The sequence below is a fragment of the Cydia strobilella genome, chromosome 19 (assembly GCF_947568885.1).
Source record: "Cydia strobilella chromosome 19, ilCydStro3.1, whole genome shotgun sequence".
Taxonomy (NCBI): domain Eukaryota; kingdom Metazoa; phylum Arthropoda; class Insecta; order Lepidoptera; family Tortricidae; genus Cydia; species Cydia strobilella.
Window position 1 is genome coordinate 8867958 of NC_086059.1, and position 13693 is coordinate 8881650.

At 36.9% G+C, this 13693-nt stretch overlaps 1 protein-coding gene across 1 annotated transcript; it reads right to left on the minus strand.

Moving 5' to 3' along the window:
• Window positions 1-1513: 1513 nt before the first annotated feature.
• LOC134749873 (fructose-bisphosphate aldolase-like) lies at window positions 1514-10305 on the minus strand. The gene is made up of 9 exons (XM_063684871.1): window positions 10286-10305; window positions 8479-8591; window positions 7347-7435; window positions 6399-6573; window positions 5612-5815; window positions 4582-4697; window positions 4178-4277; window positions 2395-2594; window positions 1514-1621 (listed from the first exon to the last, which is right to left on the minus strand). Exons 2-9 carry the CDS (start codon window positions 8588-8590, stop codon window positions 1526-1528), a joined length of 1092 nt encoding a protein of 363 aa, XP_063540941.1. The 5' UTR covers window position 8591; window positions 10286-10305; the 3' UTR covers window positions 1514-1525.
• Window positions 10306-13693: the final 3388 nt, after the last annotated feature.

A 13693-nucleotide genomic window follows, 5' to 3' on the forward strand; every position in this document is an offset into this window, starting at 1 on the left:
TTTCCTCAAAGAAATTGTTAACTTGAGTTTTTTTTACCGACTCTAATTAGGACAAGAATTCCTTTTGTCTTATAAAAAATGTCCAAATAACGATGTTTCTAGAAACTCCTTTGTAGATTGGAATTTTCCTGCTCGCAACCAAACTCTTCTAACATTGTGTTTGAACAAAAATCCACCATCCTTGAAAATATTACAAAGAATATCATTGTTTTTTTACAGGGTATTTTCGTTCCCCGGACACAGTTTGCTGAATTATCAAAGCATTCATTTAGATAAGTGCTCAGACGATTATGAGATATTCGCTTCGGTGGATTGATGTTTAAGAGCACAGTGTCTGCTGAAAAGCTGTAACAGTGATTGAAGAAGATTTGGCGAAGTTTTTCCATATAGGGGGAGTCCAGCGGTGTCAGCATGGTTGCATTATTATCACCTGTCACTTTCGCACTTACATACTTGATAGAACGTGACAGGCATGGTGACAGGCGATAAAAATGCTACAGTGTTAAGCCCGCTGGAGACATGAATCAAGTTATTAAAAAGTGCCGTAATATACAGAGTGGCTAAAAAATAAGTGCATTCCCGTTGCCACGGAGGTTTTGGGATTATACTGAGCAACTTTTACTATGGGAGCAACCACGAAATCGCAAAAAAATTACCCTCCCATGGAAAATGCACCAGCAAAAATGTATGAAACAGTAATTTTTGTTCGCGATTTCAGGGTTGGTCCCATAGTAAAAGTTGCTCAGTATAATCCCAAAACTTTCCCTGGCAACGCGAATGCACTTAGTTTTTAGCCACCGTGTATAAGTAGCATATTTTATAATATCAGGCGCGATATACGGTATTATATTTAATCTCTGTTTTTTTTTTCACGTTCGTGCAGATACAGCACCAGATCATGGTTAAGAGGCAGGGTTCATGACACACAGCGTTCACTTTGCAAAGGCCTTCTCTAAAGGGGCCCACTGACTATCAGTCCGCCGGACGATATCGGCCTGTCAGTTGTTCGGAACTGTCAAATTTTGGTTCACTGACATACCGATAACGTCCGGCGAACTGATAGTCAGTGGGCCCCTTAAGGATCTTCTCTGCTAACCGGAACGGGTTGGACTGTTTAGGACTTTTTCGTTCGTATTTTCCGGTGCATGGTCGCCGCTCAAAATCTTTCTGCCCCAGCGACAATAGGCAGTTCAAGACAAAGATAAGCATAAAAAAACAAAGGTTTTTACTTAAATGTTTTGTAAAAATTAAGTATTTATAAAAATTGCAGTTAAAAAAGATGTTTATCACATGAGTGACCAGACATGTACGATGAGAGGCAAGAAAGATAAAGCCAATGCGGTAAATGTCAACGATACGACATTTACAGCTCTTAATTCTTCTGGCAGCTCTAGTAAGGACATATTTTATGTAGATTCGGGCTGTACTAGACACATAACTTCTAGACGAGATTGGTTTCAGAATCTTACGATACAGCATCAAGGTACCGTTAAATTAGGTATTTCTACAACATAATGTATTTAGTTCAGTACTTGTAACCCTTGCCAAAGTTGGATTTATCTGCGGCAGACGAGGTCAAAGTACCTTGCTGGTATTTTCCTTGTGATGCTAATCCATTCGCCTGTAAAAAAGGGTAAACTTAAATTAGAAATCTGGTCTTAACTTTATTATGTCTTGATTTGTTGTTTTAATAAAGGAGACCTGGGAGTCTGAAGTCTATAGAGGCAACTCAAAATATTTCATTCAATTTCGGCGATCCTGACGTGGACATTTTCCAAATTTTTTTTCGTGATGGTTACAACTAAGGACCATTGTAAGCAAAGCAATAATATAACGCCTTGAGGTGACGTTCGGATAGCAGCTGCAGTCTGCAGGAAAATTGGCAAAACGGTCAAATGTGACGTTTTCAACCAAAAGTTACCACATTGTCGGTTGTCGATAAGGTTGATTTCAAATTCAAGCTACCTATATATGGAAATAGCGCCTTATTGACAAGCGGCAATAAATACCCTTTTGATTGAGAGTGGCACAAATGCAGAATGTGGTTGATGGTATGTAGGTTGAAGAAAGAGTGATTTCCAAGAAATTAACAAGTAGGTAGGTATGTGGTGACGGTTTTAAACTTAGGTATTTCTAATTGGCCGCGATAAAGGAAGGTTGACTGGTAGAGAATGCCTTATGGCATTAATTTCGCCTTTTGCACAAGAATTACAACTATACTTAATTTCATTTGTGCAATATAAAGATAAAAAAAAATAAAAAAAGCATATGTGCATCGCTACCATTATTGGTGCTTCAGAAAAAAAAACCCCAGAATACTAGCCGAGCCCGGTGGCTACGTTTAGATACTGCTCAGTAGTTTTATACAGATAAAATGTTGCATTCGCATCACACCTTAGTCCTCTTCAATAGCTCTGCCTGAGCCTTTGGCACATTCTCTTCTTTGCCTGCCCAGGTCTTCCAGACGGAAGCTTGCAGAGCACGGCCATAGCTAAAGGTCAAGGTCCAGGGCTTCTTCAGCTGGACCCTGTTGATTGCGTTCAGGTTCTGGGTGGCTTCTTCTTCGGATTGACCGCCGGAGAGGAAGACGATGCCTGATATGTTGAAATTTTAACTATTCATTGTCCTGATTAAAGCAAAACTCAATGCGATGCAACTAGTAACTGTGTTGGGGTTTAGGGGCCTGCAGAGGGGGCGAACGCAAAAAAATGTCGTTTTTATATTTAATTTTTACATATTTTAATCAAGGGCAAATGCTATGAAAAAAGTACATGGAACTAGACGTAAAATTTCCACGCAAGGGCAGACTATAACCAAATCTTTTAAAAAGTTTGCATCATAGAAAAAAATCACGTAAACATGTCTATTTACACGACTGCCCAAAAAAGAGAGTGTAATGTCTTTTTCATTTATTTTCAGTTATATATCATTACATAAAATATATATTAGTACATAAAATAGATAGTAATATTATTATAGCCGAGGATTTTGTTAAGATTTTTTTTAAATAAAAGTATACTTTCAGATTTATTTAGGCGTTTGCTAGTCAGATTCCTGCTTAGACATTTTTTTAATGATTTAGATATTTTTTTAATGATTTTATTCTATCAAGCCAACCTTAACCTTATAAGGCTTTGTTGGACTTTCGCAAATCTAGTTTAATTTTCATCCACTTTTTTCATTTAATTTTTCTTTGACTAAGCTTAATCCAATATAAAAACTAAAATTTAAGCCCTTAAGCCTGATCATGACCCGTGAAGGTTGACAACGCGACAGCGCTTAAGTCGAAAGCATCCTTCAAGCGATGCTTGTTTGCCACCATTGTGGTATTCATAAAGATACTGGCCTTACTAGCTGCATACAGGATGATTTCAGGGTCGTGGAGCGAGAGAACAGGATATACAGAATTCAAAGATGAGCCTAATGATGTTATTAATTATTGTTTATTTTTTAGATGACAAATAAGAAAAAACTTTTTTGCATATAATTTGGTCACTCTACTCAATGTGACGTCTTGTTGCTTTCCATACAGCGTATGTCAAAAGTCATAGGGTGACCATGATGATTACAGAAAAAGTGGTTCTGGATCACGACCCAGAAATCACCCTGTATAATTATCCTACTTATAAAATACTCAATTTACAGTACAATTTTGACTTCAAAAATTGTATTAAAATGACAGCTGTCACATGCACTATAACAACTGAAAACATGTAGGTATCCTAGGGAATTGTACAGTATTTACAGTGCTATTCTAACACACAAACAAAGCCAATTTACTACGAAAAATAAGCGGATACCAATAAGACCACTGGCGATAGACATTTTTCCGATAACTCAATTAACACCTATTTGACCCAGCTCTCACGATAGTTAAAAGTTTATATTAAAAATTGGAACAGGGCAACCCAGTTTTGTGGTGTAAATTATGTTTAGGAATTTATGTTTTCCGTGTACATTTTATGATATGGTCGGAGTCAGACCAAGCTATTATACATTTATGTTATACCTATTATAGAAAATATGCAAAAGTGTCAAAAGCATTTTGCACCAACTGGCGGGAGAATGCACCAAACCGTGATGAGAGGCGCAAGAGAGAGGAGGAGGCAAATTAGCAGTGGGACACAAAATACATAGACTACTAAAAACCAAAAATATATATAATTATGAAACATACCCGGAACGGCGGCGGGGACCCCTCTTAACAGCGCAGTTACAGAAGCTATTGCGATCTCTTCTGGTGTAGCTTTCTTTTTGTACCCTTGCCCCGGGGTTACCTAAAAAATAAAAGAAAGTTTTATAATCGTTTTAACACTCTGCACACAATTTAGAACTCTGAAATATCTGTAGACACGATTTTACTTCCAAATTCTTTTGATTATTTTGAGGCACATTATCGGAAACTGATGTGATGTGAACTGATTTCCACATTAAACAATTTTGAAACCTTCTTATATTTTTGTATCATAATATATGCGGATCGAAATTTTGCGTTTCGAAACGTAAGTTTTTGAAACTTTCTGCATCTGTAGGCAAGATTAGAATAAATACGATTGGGTTATGATTAAATTAAAAGCTCACCATATTTGGTTTAATAAGGGTTCCTTCCAAAAACACGTGGTGATCGTTCAGCGCCTCGTAGAGAGCTGCAAGCGCCACTTCGGTGACTTTTTGCGCTCTAACAATATCATGGTCACCTGAAATGCATTTTTCATTCTCAACGTAATACCTATACAGGCTATTAAGGTTGAACAAACATTATTTTTATTATTTTTACCGATATGCCTTACAACACAATAAAACGCCATAAGATCAGTCAGTAATGTCAAGTGATTCCTATTATGTATAATCAAAAATATGTGACACACAAGAAAGCGAGGTTTAGACTAGCAAGAACTTGCATGCAATTTTCATTACATTGCGGTATCTGATAAACATTTTGAATGCAGTTTATCTTAGTAGTCAGCAATGTAACGTAAATTGCATGCAAGTTCTTGCTAGTCTAAACCTCGCTTTATGGCTCTACAAATAAGTTCGTGTCAGATATTTTTGCGGCCTTCGTTGTGTAACATATTATTGCAGGTGACTATACCAAGAGGCCCTTTAAACTAACAAAGCGCTACGTCAAGTATGGCTTAGCTATATACAGTCGCCATCAGATATATCGGAGCGGGTAAGGTGCTAAAAATATCTGAACACGCACCCTAACGCCTTTACAATAGAGTCGTGTACAGATATTTGTAAGCGCTTTGGCCGCTTCAATATATCTGATGGCGACTGTACTTTATTAGCAGAAAAGTTTGAGAGTATTTCATAGAATGACAACTATAACCGTAATATTAAATTTAACGCTGACCAACTCGTTGGTTATATTTTTGACATGTATAAAATTAATTGCTTATACTATTCAAATTGGTTTGATACTGTGTATCCACTACTGCATGGATTCTTCCTTATTAGCAATAAAGATATTGAGTATTGCGTGTCAACTGGCCAACTGGCCAAAAGTTACATAGTTACTTAAAGGGATAAGTACCTATATTTCTTTATAAGACTTTGGTATCAGAAACAACTCAGATAGGCGTTAATGCTCAAATTACAAATCTCTTACCATCTAATAGCACATCAGGCTCCACAATGGGCACAAGTCCTTCACTCTGACAGACGGCCGCATAGCGCGCCAGAACATTAGCCATATCATTGATAGCCTGGACTGACGGAGTGTGCTCGCCTATCTTGAGAGGGCACCGCCATTTTGCGAAGCGACACCCGTGTTTCTTGTAGGCGGCGCAACGCTTGTTAAGATCGTCGAGACCTGCGGAATAAATATTAAGTTATATTATATTTAAAAAAAAAATAGGTATGTAAATAAAAATATTATTCATAAAAAAAAAGATTTATTTGAGAAGAAACCGAATAGGCAAAGGACTTAATTTGAATAAATTAATAGTTTTTAAAGATTCTCATATCTTCAGACATTCGATTTTCCGGCGTGTGTAAGAATATAAAAGCTCTTGTGGATATTTTTTTAGAATTTGCTGCATCTGCTGGAATATCTGTCACAACACTTTTAAAAGAATTAACTGTATAATCGTGATTTGTTTAGAAAAAGTGCCTACTGTTATCTATTTTGTGTCTAGAAATAAACAGCACAGGCTAACTTTGAATAAGCAACTTTATCAGACGCCTAGCACTGAGTTAGAGAACGAAAACTTTTGGCCAAAACTTTCCACTCGAAGCAGCGCGTGCAACGAAGTTTGCTCCTGGCGCTGCACATTGAAGTTTGGTTAAAATTAAAATATCGTTTTATTATAAAATTCTTTCGCCGAAAAGTTATGGTTGTATAAGGTGCTGACACGTGTTCTGGGAGATTCCGAGGATACATTAAGTTTAATTACCCTGGGTAGTGACTTCATTCTCAGACAGAAACAGTGGGACGATATCTCTGTCTAACTTGATACCAGGAATGATGCCCTGCTGCTTGAACACATCCATAAAGAGTGTCCCTTCATCAGTCTTCTGGTACACCGTCTCGTCGAAGAGTATTACTGCTGACACGTGTTCTGAGAGATTCTGAGGAAATAAAGATTAATTGGGTTTTCTTAAAGAAAATAAGGCCGTTATCACACCGTCGTCACAATGCGGATTCGAACCAGTGTGATGACCGCCAAATAAGTTGGGATAACGGGCCCAAAATACCCATCCTATTTCGATTATGAGCCATAGCCGACATATTCTGATAAAGGCTTTGGGAATTTATTGAATGCTCAGGTATCGCTATACCTAGGTATCATTGGTTTTAATGCAGAGATCTAGAAAAATAAAGCCTAAGAGAAATAAAGAAAGACATCAGTACCCGTACCACGAGTCACTGGACTTAATTGACAGACTTGACTTGAGTGACAGTCTACGTAATTTACTTTCTAGACATCTCGCTCACACTAATATGCCAGTACGAGCGAGATGCATAGAAAGTAAGTTACGTTCACGATGCGATAGCAGCATGGTTCAATTTTTATCGCCTGTCACTATGCCTGACACTTTCGCACTTACATACTTGTTAGAACGTAACAGGCATGGTGACAGGTGATAAAAATGCGACCGTGATACGGCCGCTACAGTACGAACAAGATGCTTTGCAATGCAAGTGAGTTTACGCAGTCGCTACAGAATGGTACGATGTTTTTTTTTGAAGTGCGTGTTCCCTTTTACTTTAGTCCAACAGTTTGTTTTCTCTGTGTGATATAAAAAAGTATATCCTTTATCGGTATCCTTTAAAAATAACCACAGATTACTCAAGTATTTAGTAGGCTACAAATATGAAACATTCCCTATGTAGTACTCACATTGGTAGTAAATAGCAGTTGTCTGTACCGCCGCCGGTTGTCCTCGGTGTTCCCCAGACCCACTCCAGCAAGAAGTTTGCCGATACCTTCTGAAAGTTAAATTAATATTGTTACCTGGAGCACTCCATTTAATAAAACTTGGAAACTCGGAGAGCTTCATTTTAATTAATGCAACAAATACGAATAGGTATAAGTAAATTCCTTGAGAAATCCGTCACTTTACGTTTTACTTAATGTAGGTATATAAAAAAAAACATTCGCATTAGTTTAAATATTTTCACCACACCAGCTGGTAAAGGCCCTCTTGATTGTTCAAAAACTGATCCCCGAGCAAGCGAAAGATTCCAAAATTGAACCACGAGCGTAGCGAGTTTATTATTAGGAATGATTGATATTTTATTAATTGGATCGTATTGTTTTTCTTTTCTTTTCATATGTACTGTTAGTTTTAGAATTTTATTTTATTGCATGTTATTTTTAATTTTGTAAATATATGTTATTCAATCATAATGTATATTGTAAATAAATGAATAAATTAATGAAAAGTGGAATCATGAGTATTGCGAGGGTTTCAATCCTCGTGTTACCAAATTTTGCCACCGAGTGAAACACAAAATTTTGCACCACACCAACGCAAGGAAAATACTAACTGTAACATATCAAATAAAATCTAACCAAATCAATTCAAAATGAATGTTATAAAATATTTATCATTCACAATCACCATTTATAAATCAGTTCTACCAGCCAACATAAGGAAACCACTCAAAATTTGCATTTGACTACTTTGCCCCACATGTGGATAAAATGCAACTTTCTCATCCGTTTTTGAATAATCAAGAGAGCCTTTACTAGCTCGTGTGGTGAAAAATTTGTTTAACCCTCGTGCCTTGAAACAATCGCAACGCTCGCTATGCTTGTGGTTTCGTTTTGGTACTTATCTTTCGCTTGCTCGTGTATGTTATTAGTACGAGAGGTTAAATAACAATTTTGCCCCCTTGTAAAACAAATAACTATTTTATGTTCTATGAAATATCCCTTAAGATGGTATAAATATTATCAAATTGCATAAGTAGAGCCGTCGCAGCTAGCAACTTTCGGACGAGCCCTCGTATTATGGTAGATAACATACCATTAGTTTCGTCAACTGCTAAGATGCCTTTCCCCGGGGCCACTATAGCCTCTGCGATCCTCTTCAGCTCCGTTTGGAGATCCAAATCAGGGTATGAAAAATAGGTGGTCATTCTGAAAAAAAAAACGCTTTTTTAGTGGCCCATGTCCTAAAAAACATAATTCATGATATGAATATTTGAACAAGTAGCTAGTATGTACTTACCTACCTATGTTCGTCTCATCAGCTCGATTCCTAATTATTCCAGTAGGTATAAAAAATACAGGTTGGATTTTTTGATGAATCAGTGAGGACAAATCTTTGTAAAGCGAAGTAGGTACTTACAACTATGGATCCATGGCTGAAAATCACATTAAGCAAACTAGCAAAAACCTGACCCCTCTAAAAGTGCTTGGTAAAAATTGGAATTATAGTTCTGTTTACCAACATAAGTTATTTGGCGCCATGCCAGCTCCGGAATTATATCATTACTTGGAGAAGCAGCCAGAAGCCGTATTTTGTCGCTGAGCCAGCGAAGTAGGTAGGTAGGTATATTAGTAATTATGTACAGACTAGGACGGTTAGGTAGGCTTAACAAGTAAGTATATTTTATAGTTTGTGTTTTTATTTTAGGTATTTCTAGGTTTAACTAGTTTTAATTTTGTAATATTATAGTTTAGTATTTGTATTGTAAAACTCTCTCTCTGTATATTTAATTACGTAAATAAATATATACCTGGTAGGCTTATGACTTAAACATTTCTGTATGCTTATAGACTCAAAACTGCATCTTCTATTTAAAAAAGCATCACCAACATCACTTAGGATAAAGCCTTAAAGTTAATATCAGCATTATGACTATGGGAATAAGGGATCTGTATATTCTTAGGCTATTTACGATCATGCTTAATCGCGAGTGACTTGTCAAGTCCCACTCTCTCGTATCTTACTAACTGTGTCAAAAAGTGACATAGGCATAGGCACTTTATCATGTCATATCCCGTGGTCATATCACGCGCGGTAAGCGCGACCATAATACGCGTGTATGAGTAATCACACTATAAGTGTAGTATGTACCTGTTCTAATTTCCCAGTTATGGTACTTAACATTTTTTGTCTTTCTCTAGGCACTCGGATTCTACCTAAACCGCTATATTTCATTAAATTATCCATTCACACTGAGGAAAATTATACTGACTTCGGTTTATGGCAATGAGGAGGTATTTTTGGTCCATACCTATACCTTTCTAGCTGAAAAGTGCCTCTTAAAATTACTAATCTCAGTACTTCGAGTACAAAGTCCTTCAGACAATCCTCAACAGAAACCAAGACACGAATAACGTCGTCATACAAAATGATTGCTAAGGAAGTTTGTTTTAATAGGTAATAGGCAAACCCAATTTGTCAGTAAATAAGAACCAAAAAAAACTATAGTTACCTACTCATCCCTTTCTTTTTGGGTACTAGCGTAAGACTAAATTAAATTAAATTCTTTATTCAACGACCAACTAGGATCAATCAGTGTTAGTAATGCCATGTAATGCTTATGGGTAATCTTATACTACGGTTAGTAACAACAAAATTAATTATATTATTATCAATTCCGTATTACATGTACTAAGACAGTATGATTCTCTTTTTCTGTTTGAACCCTGGCCAAACTATAGTTGTAAGTATTTTTAATTGGTCGAATGTTCATTACGGTTTTATTTAAAACAAAAACTGCTTTACATTAGTCAAGTAGCAAATTAAAAAAAAATATAATAGATGATGCCATAATTATCGTTATTATCAAGTTAATAATTCTGAATAATAAAATAATAATCACCTGCTGTCTGTGTCAGACTGAGAAACGAACTGAGTCGTCTCAATTAATTATGTAACATTACTTCAACTCTACCTACAGCGCGTTCGTTTGTATTTATTTGTGTTATATTTTTATATTAGGCCATGTTTTGTTCACGTGGCCGTATAAATGATAAAAATACAAATAAAGTTTAACAATAAAAACCGAACTCACGAAACACGCCCGCCATCATTTTATGGTTTTTCGGTTTCGGGTTCGGATTTTTGCTTTCTGAGAGTAAATGCATAGCTTAATATTATAATTTTTTAGGGTTCCGTACCTCAAAGGGAAAAATCCCTTATAGGATCACTTTGTTGTTCGTCCGTCCGTCCGTTCGTCCGTCCGTTAGTCAGTCCGTCAGTCCGTCCGTCCGACCGGCCGTCCGTCAGTCCGTCTGTCAAGACAAGACCCTTTATCTCGGGAACGTGTAGAGGTATCGAGTTGAAATTAAAACCATAATATACCTACTCAGGTTTACAGTCTTATGAAGCTGTGAAATAAAATCAAACTTATAAGTGAACGTAAAAAGAAGATACGGCCGTTTATGTCGCAATAAACGTATATTTCGACACTCAATCAAATTTTATAGGGTAGGCAGGTACTTCCCGTTTACCTAGAACTATGAAATTTAGCAAGACTAGTAATATCGTCATACACTACAAGTACAGTCTGGTCGCCCTAGGTACCGCTGGAGAGACGAAGTGCAGAAAGACCTCAGCGAACCCGGCGCCGTCGACTGGACAGAAACGGCTTTGGACAGAGTAGCATGGCGGTCTTTGGTGTCGGAGGCCAAGATCCATTTTGGGTCGTCGCGCCACAGCAGTAAGTAAGTAAGTAAGTACTACAAGTACAGGGAAAAATCTGAAAAAAAAAAAAAGTAAAATTTGTACGGAATTTTCGGTGGGCGAGACCGACTCGCACTTGTCCGGCTTTTTTGAAAATATTTTTCTATTTCGGTATAGCCTTCCTAGGTATACCTACTTATTTTATCTATTATAATACCTGTAGTCATGTGGCATACGTATATTAACTATATTATAGGCTGAAGGGCATGGAAAAATATAAATTGTACCAACAAAGTCGGTACAACTTTGCAGCACTTAAACGTGGAAATATTGATTTTATTTAATAATAGCTCCCACTGTAGTTGTGTAATAAATGACTGAGATAACCTAACGACGACATAAACAGTTGTGATAAAACGTTGTTTACTTCTGCAATAATGAACATTGTACAAATTTACCTAATGATGTTGTTTTTCGGTTACCTTCCATTACTTAATTGGCTTTATGACATAAGCCAGGAACTGACGAGTCTGCCTTTCTATCTCTGCCTATCTACTATGGTAACGTGTATCCGCTATTAACCTACGGAGTTATTTTCTGGGGTAATTCTGTGGATGTGAATAAAACATTCACACTACAAAAAAGATGCTTAAAAATAATTTATCGCATGAATTTTAGAGACTCACTTCGGGACGTTTTCCGAGAGAAACGCTTCCTTACATTGACAGGAATCTACATTTTAGAAGTAAGCTTATTTGTAAAAAAGCAGCCTTATTACTTTACAGCTCACTCTTCAACAAAGTGCAATGCTAGGACTCAATATAAATATAACATTGTACTACCAAAAACAAACACATCCATATACAAAAAGAGCACTTTTGTAACAGCTATTCGAGTATTCAATAACCTTCCAGCTGATATCAAGGCACTTGAAGGTAACCGATTCAGGGTAAGGTTGAAAAACTGTCTACTAGAAAAAACTTTTTATAGCTTGAAAGAATATTTTGAATATTAATTGGAATGTAATTAATTTGTAAATATCTTTGCATGTTATTTTAAGTTTAGTTCATAAGTTACTTAAGTATTGCATACCCGAAATGGGTAACTGTTGAAACAAATTGTAATTGTATCATGATTACCACCTACAAATGTACACAGTACTGCAATAAATCATTCTTATTCTTATTCTTATTCTTATTATACTGCCACAGAATAAGTAATAGAGTATTATCATACAGAACGGCCACGCACCGCCCCGCTCCGACTCGAATTACCTCGCCCCGCGACAGCAGATTGACGGCCGTTTGCCGGCCGCTCAGCCGGCATAGCCAAAATGACAATCGCTATCGCTTCGACAACGAAACGCTTTGTGTCTCTCTATCACTCTTCCATATGAGTGCGACAGTGACAGTTGCGTTTCGATCGCTACGAAGCGTAAGCAATTGGCATGTTGGCTACGTGGCCAGTACTGCTTTTAAGCAACTTACTCACACTATGACGCATGACGCGTGTACAAACGTGCCGTTCACACATAGAAACGCAAGTGATTTTTGAAGTAAAGCGTGTCCACCCTATGATACTGCAGAGGATAACCTCTCTTTATTTTTCAAAAAACCGGCTAAGTGCGAGTCAGACCCTAAAAAAGATTTACGATGTGGTTAGAAGTTCACGACAAGTTATTTTTCGTACAAGTCCTGGTGAAGGAACCTGAGGGCCTAGTACCTACCTATTTATCACATAGCTTGGGTACGGTGACAGCAGAGCTGTCATCTTAATACAGTTTTGCTAGATTTTGCGTTTTAAGGTTATGTACCTAGATGACGTCTGTCACCGTACCCATGCTATTTAAGAAATACTATATTCAACAGCTGCAAGTAAGTAGCATAGTGAGTACCTATTGTACCTAACGTGTTTAAAATGATCTGCACACTGCTTAAATTACATTAAACTTGTGTCCAGGCTTCTGCTGCTGACTCACAAAACAATTTTTCCGTGTGCCGAGTGCACCTAAATAACTTTTCTTTAATAAATACAACCAATGAGGATATAATAAGATAGAGCGGTACTGTCATAGTAAATTTTGTAACCACTGTAAATTCACTGCCATCTATCGACATACTTTAAAACTAAAAATGAAGATTTATAAAAATACGTTAAAATGTAAGTATTTAAATATGGATGAATTTTTTTTGCATTCATTATTTTTATATGATTTTGACCCATGTTCTTTCACTGGTATGCGTTAAAATTATAAATAACAAACGAAACAGTCAACGCCCTCTATACGAGAGTAGGCCAAAACTAGTGGCGCCATCTGAACGCGAATCAAATTTTCGTGATTTTCGAGGCACGTTTTTTCCTTAGTCTGTATCCATCTATTACGGAGTTATATCTATCTTTGATACAACTCACATACTACTTCAGTTTAGTTGCAGTTCTTCGTATCAGCGCCATCTATACTTATTAGGTGACATTACATTATCGTGCCAAGTGACGTTAATGTTGGACGAGGTAGTTCATCACTCAACTAAGTGCCGATGTAGTTACAGTACGATCTAAGAGATGGCGCTAAAAATTCCTACGTATCAGCGCTATCTATACTTAT

Coding starts and splice junctions, on each gene's coding strand:
- LOC134749873 (XM_063684871.1), bottom strand. CDS start 8,590: ATGACCACCTATTTTTCATACCCTGATTTGGATCTCCAAACGGAGCTG. Junction 4,698..5,611: donor GCCTGATGTGCTATTAGATG/GTAAGAGATTTG, acceptor AATGCATTTCAG/GTGACCATGATATTGTTAGA. Junction 4,278..4,581: donor CCCTTATTAAACCAAATATG/GTGAGCTTTTAA, acceptor TTTATTTTTTAG/GTAACCCCGGGGCAAGGGTA.